The sequence below is a fragment of the Rhinolophus ferrumequinum genome (assembly GCF_004115265.2).
Source record: "Rhinolophus ferrumequinum isolate MPI-CBG mRhiFer1 chromosome 13 unlocalized genomic scaffold, mRhiFer1_v1.p Super_scaffold_3, whole genome shotgun sequence".
NCBI classification, from domain to species: domain Eukaryota; kingdom Metazoa; phylum Chordata; class Mammalia; order Chiroptera; family Rhinolophidae; genus Rhinolophus; species Rhinolophus ferrumequinum.
Window position 1 is genome coordinate 1,986,866 of NW_022680356.1, and position 11,642 is coordinate 1,998,507.

The following is an 11,642-nucleotide window of genomic DNA, read 5'->3' on the forward strand; positions in this document are numbered from 1 at the left end:
CGGCATAACGAACTCTGTTCTTGCCGTGTCATGCGGAGTCTGTTTCAGGGCTACCTCGAAGCCCCTCCCACCGCTTCGGCCAGACCTGAACCACTGTTTCCTTGCCCAGGCTGCTGACAGTGATTGTGAAGAGTCGGATGATTTGTTTATGGGGCCCGATGGGATCTCTGGGCTCACTGCTTGCCCTAGCGGTTCACCCCAGGTGACACAAGAGACCAATGGCATACCTCATGTCCAAGGAACAGACGTCACCAGTTACAAGGAGTCAGACCTGGTAGCTGAGCCGCACAAGGTAAGATGGAACGAGAATGTTGTCTCGCAGTGTCTCTGGGGACCTGTGTCACTCGCCTCCTGGCTGAGAGTCTCGTGGGTCTGAGCTCGAGTTTTTCTCCTCAGTTTTAACCCATTGCTCTCATAGAGGCTGATTGTTAAATAGGGTTGTAGGAAAAGAACTGACACTCGTTCGGTGTGTGTGTGGAACGAGCCATGTCTCTGACAGTCGTGATAAAGCAGTCCCACTAAGTGTGTGAAGCAGGCTGCAGGTGCTGACTGGGGGCAAGCCGCGTGCCTCCGGAAACCTCAGCCGGGCTCACTTCCTATTAACTGGTCTGCATTAAGCTTCTGTCTGTTTCAGAGCAGGTGACAGGCTGTCATATATGTTAGGTTCACTCACCTCCTTTTCACTGGAATTCCAGGTGAGCCTTATTGTAAATTGTAGTTAACCAAGAAGACATTAGGTTGAAATGAGGGACTCTATGTTTTTGTGTCAGAAGAAAGCGCCTTGATGCCGTGGTTTCAACTCACTTCTGTACTTGAACTCCAGGCTCGCTCTATAATGCCTTGATGATGGTAATGTTTCTATCTCCTGCTCAGTTTTACTCTGTCACATACCTCTTGCAGGTAAACAAAATGGAAATCCATTATGCCAAGACAGCCAAAAAGATGGACATGAAGAAGCTGAAGCAGAGCATGTGGCGCCTGCTGACGGAGTTCTCCACGCCAGCCCGCGAGGTGAGGAGGTGACAGGTGATGGGCTCCACTTCCCCTCTGGCGCCCTGCGGGGCGGGGGGGGGCCGCCGTGTCCGTATCTCCCGGATCCAGAGCGCTAATGCAGAAGGCGTCACTCAGAAGTGCGGGGATGTTACACCTGACAGGAGAACCGGGGGTGTGACCAGCAGCCACACACCAGGTAGCCGAGAGGCTGCACGTGGATTCCTCAGCCTTGCTGTGGATCAGAGCACGGTGACGGATGTCTGTGCTGCTTTGGTCCCAGCCGAGGGAAGGCGGAAGGAGGGTCGCTGCTGGTGCCGCTGCAGTTGGCGTGGCCCTGTGGATAGCACATTCTAACGTCAGGTGCCACGCGGTGTTTAAGCCCTTGGAGCTAATAGTTCTGACTTGGGAAATGCATTCTAAGTAGCAAAGTGAGAACACAGTTTTTATGCTGTCAAATTGTCTCACCTTCAAAGCAAGGTGCAACCTGGTGACTGCGCTCCAGCTGCGCGGACTCCCGGTAGCTAGAGCCCCGCCCCCTTCAGACCCCTCTGCTCAGGCGTGTTCTGGCTCCACTCGGCCCGTTCTCGCGTACCTTCTGCCACATCCATGATTTGACTGAGGACCGTGAGCTGTGTAGCCCGGGATAGCAGATAGAGCTTCAGTCATACTTAGGCGGTTTTAGCAACTCATGGAATGGGATGCACATGTAAGAGAAATGTGCTTTTTAAAAAGTAGGAAGGGGACTCTGCTTAACCTCAAATTAGAATGACTCAGAATACCCTGCCCTGCAAGGATGCTGCTTAACTAAAGCTTTATTTTTTAAAAAAACCTTTTATTATGAAAATATTCAACCATATTCAAAAGTAGAGAGAAAATAGAATAGTATAGTGAACATCTGCTTTCAATAATTATCAGTGTTTTACCTGTACTGCCACCCAGCTCTGTCCTGTCCCCCGTGTCATCAGGTATACATTCAGAGTTGTTTTAATGCAAATACCAGACATAATACCCCTTCATAGCTGCTTGCCTTCACAAGGAGGCTACCGTGTGTGTGAGCGTGTGTGTATGTGCGAGTGTGTGTGTGTGTGTGTGTGTGCGTGCGCGCACGCGTGCGCATCTTAAGTGAAAGGCTCGAGTCTGCTTTCAGGTATGGATTCTGTGCTGCCCTTGGCTGTATGCTCCAGTTGAAGCTACATGGTTATGGCTTCTTGTTAGTATTTTGTCATTGTTTTCCTACTTTCTTTGTACTTTTTGCTTCACTGGGATCCCACTGGCTGTTGACACCCCGTTTACCAATACTTGGTACATGTTCGTGTCATGGGCCAGGCCTGAGGCACTGAGTGCCTTTATGGAGGCTTTTCCTTGAACACGTAGCTAAGAAATTGTTTTAGTTTCATTCTGATGCAGACTTTTCCTTCTGGAGGTTGAACTTTGTACGTTTACGTTGCTCCCTCGAAAGTGAACTGGCCCCAAATGTCTGATGTGGAAATGTCCCTCTGTTAGGCCAACCGCAGTGAGACCGGCAACGAAGGGGCCCCGGTGGAGGTGGCTGGTGACAAGGTGCTCAGCGGGCTAACCAGGGACCTGCAGAGGAGGTGCGTGCGGGCCAGGGGGGCTGGTGTCAGGGCCGCGGAGGGCGCGTCAGCTTGAGCTGCTCGGGCACCGGGCCCCCCACACCACCTGCTGTTCTGACTCTGGCAGGTGTTCTGTCTCTTCCCTGCAGTGATAAATGAGTTAAGACAGACCAACTTTAGACGGGCTTTTTCTGCACCAGTGGTTGGAATGCAACAGGAGATGTTTTATTTCCAGATAAGAAACCGGAAAAGCCTGCTTATGAAATCCATCAGAAATATGTCTTTGTTTCTCATTAGCTGATTCACGGGACGTGTGTGCTCTTGTTGATAGAGTCACAGTGACCTAGCTAAACACTGCGCTTTGTCTTCCAGCCTGCCCCCCACCATGGCTCAGAACCTCTCTGTACCCCTGGCCTTCGCCTGTCTCCTGCATTTAGCCAATGAGAAGGTGGGTGACTGGTTAGCATGGCGTATTCTGTCTGTGTCCGCCTATTTCCGCTGTTTTTTCATGGGCGACCTCATACGATACCTTATGTACAGGGACACCGTCCCCTCAAGCCAGAGGACTGACCTGGCCCCGAGAAGGAACTTAGGAAAAGGCCATCAGCTGTGATTAGCAGTGAAAATAATTGGGAAGACCCAAATGGGAATATTTAGACATGTCCATTCCCAACGAGGAAACATAAAGTATGTCTATGTTACTGGGTGGCAAAGGCTTTACAGGCCAAATCCTGCCAGTGCCAAGGTCAACATGTGGGAGACGAGGTGGAGAAGAGGGGAGAGCTGAGGGCGGAAGAAAGACTGATGGAGGCCGCGGCCAGCCATGTGGGGCCGCCAGGAGCAATGACGAAAGTCAGGAATGGAGCTGTCTGCCACAGGATGGAGACAGCAGAAATGCCACCTGTGACAGCGTGCCGGGCCCCTCGCTGGCCACGCCGGCCAGCAGAGCTGTGGGACAGTTATTCTAAGAGCAGGTGGAGACCCATGCTCTTAGGGGCCTGTTGGTGCTTCCAGAAACTTGCTGTCCTTTAGTGTCCCCAGGCAGCTGGTCCCTGATGCAGACTTTGGCACTTAGAGGAGTGGACCGTGGGCTGGGCTGTAGCTCGTGCTGTGACCATCACTAGGGCCAGGGGCAGGGGCACCCAGCTGCCACCACTGCAGACACTCAACCTCTAGGGCAGGGCCCTGCCCCGCAGGTGAGGTGGCTGTCGGAGTGCGAAAGCTGTGTGAACTTGATGTACGGTTGGAGAGGGTTGATCAAGTCGGAATGGAATGGTAGCAAAACTGGGGTGCTGCTAGAAGCATCCCGGATTTCCGGTGCCTGACCTCTGGCTCTGCTTCCCAGGCCTGCCTTTGCTTTGGATTGACTGCCAGTCCCCAAGCAGGGATGATCCCTAGTAGGATGGCCTGTGTGGCACAGCCGCCAGCCAGTCCCAGAGACCTGCCTGTGGGAGTCAGGGGCCACTTCTCTTGCCAACTTCTAAGCCCATGACCTCACTGAAGAAGAAGAAACTGTCCCTTTGATTTGGGGTAGGGACAGATGTAGGAGAGCTGGGGCCAAGAGCTGCGTGTGCCTGATGGTGGGGCTGACCACTGGGCCTGTCACCACCAGGCTGGGTAACAGCTGAGGCCTGAGCACAATGACCCAGCGCAGCTGCCAGGAGCCGTGGTGGCTGGGTGTGGACTCAGGCACAAGTCATAGGCTGCTGGCTGGCAGGCAGTGTCCTGGGCAGCAGTCATGTGCTCGTGGGGGACGGAGGTGACAGTGTCTCCGTGTGGTTCCTGACACGTCCAAAGGCGTTTGATGGCAGAAGCCAACTACATGAGGAAAGAATGGTCAAGAGGAAAAAAGAAGAAAAGGATACATCGTTATCCTGACAAGAAATCCACAGGTGGCTCTGAAGAGGACCCCCACCTGAGAAGGGGGCATGCTAGCCACCATCCATCTGACATTGCCAAGTGTCGCCGCTGAGCTTTTCGGTGGGGGCGCCTGGGATCACCATCCTTATGGACGCAGCTGGTGGACCCCTGATGTGTTCTCCTAGCACACGCAGACTCCTGAAATGTGGAGTGCCCCTACAGCACAGTCCAGGAGGCAGAGTGCTCCCTGGGCTGTGTGGCCTCAGAATCCTTCCTCGTTTTGTGGGAGCTCCTTGTGGCCCTCCCTTGGCTCCCAAGTAGCCACCGCTCCTGAGGTCGGTGACGTGGCTCCAGCACTGCTCTGCTCCCCCGACTGTGGCAGTGCCGGCTTTGTCCCTTGTGCTGCGCTAAGTCTCTGAAAGGGGCTGCAGGACTCTCAGCATTTGAAGTATAGGGAGGTGGCCCCAGACCATGCCCTCTTGGGCAGAGCACTGAGGCCATTTCTGGGGCCTGACTTTGGACTATTGGAGACCATCTGATGGTCACTGGCTCTGAGAGTAACCATGAAAATCTACAGAGATCTGTGACAGCAGAGCTTAGCATCCCCTGGAGGACTCTCCCCACTCTCTCTACCAGAATGCCTCCTTCTGCTCTTCCACTCCCCTCTGGGTCACGAGCCTGTGATGGGGCTTGGAACCCCCTGATGGGCGCTGGCCCTGAGTGCCCGCAATATGTGACTGATCAGCCACACCTTAGCAACTTCCGGACCCCAGGCTGCAGACGTCACACCAGGGAGGTGTGAGCTGAGCTTTCCATCTGGAGAGTCCGGGAGGGGTACTGGGGAAGGTGCTGCTGAGGGCAGCATGTGGCAGCTGCCCCACCGCAGTGTCCAGTGTGGGGTTGCATGAGCTAGGTAAGAGGGGCTCTGGCTGGTTAGGTCCTGAGCGGACAGTTCCTGGGACTGGTGGAAAAGTCATGGAGTAGGAGGGTGGGAAAAGGCCTGCACAGAGACAGAGGAGAGAGTGGCTGTGTTGCCGTCACCCAGGGCGGTATATGGGTTGTGAGGGGGGAGAGCCAGAGGCCATGCATGGCCGGTCCATGAACATGCTGTAGCTCCTGGTGGCCTCCCGGTGACAGGCCATTGAGCACCTGGGCCCTGTATACAGATCGTTGCCGCAGTCAGGCACAGAAGGCTTGCTCGCTGCTTTCCCCCTGCGATTGGCAAGGATTTGGAACCAGCTCTATCATGAAAATTATATTTGCTGTGACATGATTTTACTTAAAGTCACTACCTTGTTGCCTCGATTAGCGTTTTTTTTGTTATACCTGCATTCTCGGTGTACCAGAGTCCGTGTGTGTTTCATCTTCCTTCAGAATCTAAAGCTGCAAGGAACCGAGGACCTTTCTGATGTTCTTGTGATGCAAGGGGATTGAGTTCGCTGGAAGAAGTCAGCAAAGGAGGCTCGTCACTTCCTCAGTGAGCAGGACATCTCCACTCGGGGTGCTACCATGCGGGGCTGGTGGCAAGGCGATAGCCAACTTCCTAGGTGCCCATTTGTCTCTCGCTCTTCCCCTTGTGTCCCTCACAGTCGGTGAACCAGCACCTGGAAGCTCCCCCGTCCACTAGAGCTTTCTGCCCTGTGGTGACCACTAGGCGGGAGGAGAGGGCGAGGGTGCGTGACTGTACCATTCACTGTCCACGTGTGGTTTTAGTCTCCGGAGTTAATCTCTTCCACACTTTACTCTTGTAGAAAATGAGTTCCCAGTAGGTATCTGTGGTCCTTTAATAGCTACCTAATTCATGTACATAAAATACATCACGTGCACTTATAAATGTGTATATAATGCTCAAAATAAAATCATTCTAAATATCATGCTGGCAAAATACTTGAGTACCCACTTGATAAGTCTTAGATCTGTCCTTCCGCTCGAGGGGGTAGAGTCTTGGTAGGGCGACAAGATACCCCCGTGTCCGTGTGAGGCAGGAAACACGGAGATGATGGGTCACAACAGAGTGAAGGAGAGAAGGCACTGGCTGGAGGGTGACGGCTGTAAAAGTTGCTGACATTTCTCAAGTGGCCCCTGTGTCCCTTGCAGGGCACGCCATTTAGCCTCACATTGCTGTTCACAGAGAAGAATGTCACTGTTCTTCTCACGTTCACAGTGGGGAAACAGGACACAGAGGCCGAGGAACCTGTGGGCGGCAGACAGCTGACTGTCGAGCGCTCGGCCTGGGACCAGGAAATCTGCTTCTGGAGTCTGCTCATAGCCACTGTGCCACGTGCTGCTCAGGTCGCAGGCTCAGTGCTCTCCTGAGGTGTTGGTCCGGGTGAGTCTGACCTGGCAGGTCCTGGGTTTCCACCAGTGTCCTGTCACCATTCGTTTTGGATGTTAGGTCAGAAGCCGTGAAGTCTATAATTGGTGATTAGTCCTGATAATAAAAAACTTGCTCCTAACTCAGAAAACAAAAGGAAGAACAAGTAACCCCCACTCCCCAGGAGTGTGCTTCCTAAACTGTCCCACACATCACCTGCTCTGCTCTGTTGCGAGGGTGAGACTTGTGGACATGCCCCGTGACCGCCCACACCCGGCAGCACGTCTCTGGCCGGGGCTCCTGGGGGTGGGACCAGAGGTCTGCGCTCAGTCCTCTATGGTGGGGGCTGGACGGGGGCTGAGTGGCCCATAAAACTGGCCGGGGTGGTGCCAGCTTCCTCAGTGGCCTCCCTTGCCCACCACTCTGCCTCTCCCAAGCTTTCGCCCCCCCCCCATTTACATGGTTGCTGTGTCAGAATTCATTTGACTGCGTGCAATAGAAAACCCAAATAAGTGGGTTTGCAAGTAAGTGGGCTAGTGTGGCCGTTCTGTGAAATCATAAGACCAAGCAAGGATCATTCTAGCTCCTCTGCCATCCCTCACACAGAGCGCTTATCCTTGTGTTTCAGTGTGGCTTCTGGACTCCAGCCATCATCCATATTCGGCAGCTGGATGAGGGGTTGGGGGAGAAGGCAACTACCCACCTACTTTCAGTCTATAGATTTGCCTTTTCTGGACGTTTCACATAAATGTAATCGTGCAATACGTGGTGACTGGCTCCTGCTGAGTACAGTGTTTTCGGGGCTTGAGCAGCGAGGGTCAGCACTTCATTCCTTGTTACAGCTGAATAATGTTCCACTGTATGGATGGGCCACGTTTTGTGTAGCTAGTCCTCAGTTGCTTACATGCCGCTTCCACTCTGGCTGTTGTGAATAATGGTGCTAGAAACATTCACGCACGTCCATTTACATGGACATGCTTTTCCTGCTTTTGGAAATGTACCCAAGAGTGGAATTACTGGGTCATCTGGTACCCCAGCTGAGGAACCACCAGGATGTTTTCCAAAGCGGCCGCACCAATTTTACACTCCCACCAGCCGTGTCCAAATAAGTGAGCCATTTACCCCACTTGTTTGCCAGTTGTTCTGTCTTGTGATTCTGGCCATCCTAGCGGGTGTGAGGTGGTGAGGTGGGGTCTCATTACGGCTTTGATTTGCATTTCCCTGGAGGATAATGATACGAACTCACTTTCCAGTCTTGTTTCTGTTCTTCAGATCAGGTCATTGTCACTGAATTGTCTTCAGCTTCACTGGTTCTTTCTCCTGCTGTCTCCAATCTGCTCTTGAGCCCATGAAGCAAAGCTTTTGTTTCAGTTATTGTTTTCAGCTCTAGGATTTCTGTTTTAAGGTAGTTTTTATTTCTCGTTTGAGATTCTCTTTCTTCATCGTCTATATTTATATTTTCCTTCAATTTCAACATATTTTCTTCTTAATTCTTTCAACAATTCTTTGAAGTCTGTGCTGAATCCCACATCTGGGCCCATTTAGCATCAATTTCTATTGATTGCTTTTTCCTGGATATACATTTATATTTCCTGTTTCTTTATTACACTTTAGTATTTGGGGTTGAAAATTGGATGTTGTGGATAAAATATTGTGGTAACTTTGAATTGTGTCATGTTCTGCAGATGCTCGGCTTTTGACTCTGGTAAGCAGTTACTCTGCCTGGATTCGAGCTGCAAGCTTTGCACCCCCTCCTCCAGTATGCAGTTACTGCCTCCCGTTTCTCTAGCGACCCACTGCTGCTTTTCAGGCCTCACTCCACGTGCCTGCTCTCTGCCTGCAGAATTTGGGTGTGGGCTCGGGGTTTGGGCAGAGATAAGGCTCCTCTCTGTGATATCCTCCCTCTAAAAGGATCCCCCCCTCTTCCAGCTGCTCTGCCTCATCTGGGCTCTGTCTGAGCCCATCCGGGTTCGGAGCTTGGCCACGAGGTGCCCGTGGTGGGAAATGCGTCTCAGCTCTCGCTCTGCACAGCACTTTTATCAGACGAGTAAAGACCTCTTCACCAGGTCCCTGCCTGCACCTCGCTGGGCTGTCAGCTGGGGAGGGCAGCTCATACTCAGAATGTGTATCCTTCTGAGGGTCTCATGCTGCAGGGTTTCCCCCTTTAAATTCCCACGGCTTTCCCAGCTCGGGCCTGGCACCTTTAGCCAGTAAAGACGGCTTCTCCCATCGCCATGTCTACAGCCAGCCTTGGGGATCAGGCAGCCCTGGGGCCAGGAAGCCCTGAACTGCAGTGTCTCCCTTTCCAGTGCAGTCAGTTTCTATTTGTTTTGTTTTCCAACTAAAATTCCTTTGGTTCTGTCTGCCTACCAGTGTCTATCTTTTTCAATCCAGTATTTATCATTGTCATCTTGGGGCTTTACGTGCTTACCTCACCCCTCTGCCACTACCGGAAGGTTACCCCCTGCTCCCCTTTTTTGTTTGTGTGTGTGTGTGTGTGTGTGTGTGTGTGTGTGTGTGTGTGTGACGTGTCGTAGCTTTAAAGGCACCCGGAGTGGCACACGGGGCCAGACTGCTCGCCTCCCCGTGCCTCAGCTTCCTCATTTGTCTGGCAGAATCAGCCTTCTGTCCCCACTTCACAGGCCGATTGTGTAGGGAAGTGGCTTGGGGGAAGTTGAAGTTGTACAAGCATAAAATGGTGTCTACCACAGCAGCTTCCCCAAATTTCCCAGACGTGACGTCATTTTTAATCCCCTGCTGAGGCAAAAGGGGAGGCCACAGCTTCCTGCAGAGCCGGTACAACTTGCTGTCCCACGGGACGAGGACTCCAGGCTGGAGTCGGTCCCCAGATGAGTTCAGTGATGCCGCGAGGAGCTGTTTGCTCCCCTGCCCGGCACGTGCGCTGGCCGCACTGTCTGCGTCCGACTGCACCCTTCGGGCTCCCCTGATACCGGACATCGACGCCTTCTGAGTCCTGAGCACACCACACTTTATCCTTTCCAACCAAAAGGACCTACAAAATAAAAGGTGATTTCGCTCGTGTACCTTTGTAAAATGTTCATGAGTAAGGCCTCAGATCAAGGAAGACAGAGCCTTTCGTTAAACGGGACAGTACGGCATTGTGTGCTGTAGGCCTGCAGTACCTCGGAGCGGGTGACATCTCAGCACTGTTCCTTCCGGATTCCTGTCTCTCGTCCACGACGTCCCTGCCCCATCTCTGTGAGGACAAGTCAGGCTTTGTGTGGAGCTGCAGTGGGTGGTATCGGTTATTTCCAGTGGAGACGAACTTCCTTGTTCTGTGGGGACGGTTGGCTGGCAGGTTTGCTTCTGGAGCTCTGCTGAACAAGCCCATTTTATTTCCCAGAAAGGAAACCTCAATCTCTCAAATGTCCCTGCTTGTCGGGGGGCACTGGGACAAGTGTCCTGGGTGTCCAAGCTCGCAGTACCCTTTCCTGACAAGCCCTTTTCCTAGACAGTTTCCCCTGAATGAAGATGAATGGAATTCATTTACAACTGGGTTTCCCAGAGTGGGATCTGGTGACAGGCCCTTGGGAATGAAGAATGTTGCCAAACCAGAGAACAGGGAGGCCAGGGCAGGAAAGCAGGTGGTGACGAAGGAAAAGGTGAGGTGGCCTCGGCAGAAACAGGACTGGCCACCGTCTGTGAAGTGGCAGCCCGTTTGGGAAACCACATCTGTTCTTATGGATAAGTAAGCATGAAATCCATGCTGCTGCCTGAAAGCTGGTCCCCTGGCTCTCAGTCACCTGTGCAGAACAGGCAGGCGTTGTACCCCTGAGTGTGGTCGGGACAGACAGCTGCCATGTGAACAGAACGTGTGTGTTAAGAACTGTTTACTGGGTGTACAAAGTTGTTGACACTGAAAGGGTGAAAAGAATCTCAGGGTCAGGTAAGTAGCAACTGCTGGGGGAACCTCGAGCGCAACGGCTGGGAAGTGAGGGAAATGAGCTGAGCAGCTTGGAGGAGGCCATGGAGCCGGGACTGAGCCCGGGGAGGGGCTGCCCCGCGGACACTGCCGCCATCTGAGTGTTGGGAAATCTGCAAACTGCTGCTACAGCAGGAACTGCTACCACAGGGAGAAGCTGCGGGTGACACAGGGTGGGAAGGGAAGTCCCTTTTCTCCAGCCCTACTGCCCCTTCCCCTGGCATGACCTAACGGGAGCTCCTGGCAAAGCAGGGAGGTGGTTAGCGAGCCAGACTGTCACCCACAGAGAACGGAATGTGGGGATTGGAGCTGAGAGTGGGTCACTGCATAGCTGGCACAGGGTGGGTGTCATCTGAGGATTTCTCGACTCCTTTCTTCCTTGCTACTTTTGTTTAAAATGGTATTTATCGGTATGTGTTTACCTACCTTCAGTGACCTGCTGGTAAAATATTCAGAAGGTGAGCAGTGAGGCCTCAAGCAGGAGATGGCGCCTTGCACCTGCCTTCACAGGGTGGAGGCTGAGAGCGGCGTGGGCAAACCCACCCCCATGCATGGCCTCCTTCCTTCCACCCCGACCCTCCTCCCTCATCTTTGCAACCGTAGACTATTGCTGCTTTTTACCTCCACTCTTGCCCCAGCACAAAGCTCCATCTGCTCTGCCCCGTTCGCCTCGGTTCCCTTCCAGCCCTTGTCCCTGGCTTTCTCCTCTCACTCCATCTTACACTCCATGCTTCTAGAAGCTTTATCAAGGCCAAGACAGGAGCCGTTGTGGACCGTGTGCCAGCTCTGCATTGTGCCACCACCCACCCCTGGGGCTGTCAGACACCTCCAGTCTCCACTGAGCCTCCCGTGTCCAGGACCGCTGGCCCTCGGCCTCCACTGGGGAGCCCCGCAGCCCTGCTGGTCCCTGATGTCATGTGCGGCCCTGCCCTACAGCCCCCAGCTGCTCACTCCAGAT

The 11,642-nt window shown here is 53.2% G+C and overlaps 1 protein-coding gene across 5 annotated transcripts in view; it reads left to right on the plus strand.

The window, feature by feature from the left end:
* The window catches only part of NCAPH (non-SMC condensin I complex subunit H), a 32,209-nt gene extending 23,085 nt beyond the window's left edge, over positions 1-9,124 (plus strand). For 2 of the 5 annotated variants that reach the window (XM_033100956.1, XM_033100959.1), the window contains exons 14-19: positions 110-292; positions 901-1,011; positions 2,497-2,588; positions 2,940-3,015; positions 5,802-5,840; positions 6,001-6,285. In XM_033100956.1, coding sequence (XP_032956847.1) covers positions 110-292; positions 901-1,011; positions 2,497-2,588; positions 2,940-3,015; positions 5,802-5,840; positions 6,001-6,054 — 555 coding nt within the window. In that variant the 3' untranslated portion in view covers positions 6,055-6,285. Of the gene's footprint in view, positions 1-109; positions 293-900; positions 1,012-2,496; positions 2,589-2,939; positions 3,016-5,801; positions 6,286-6,591; positions 7,721-8,426 lie in introns of those variants that run through there. The other 3 variants (XR_004422476.1, XM_033100958.1, XM_033100957.1) reach the window with 3 other exon arrangements.
* The last annotated feature ends 2,518 nt before the right edge of the window (positions 9,125-11,642 follow it).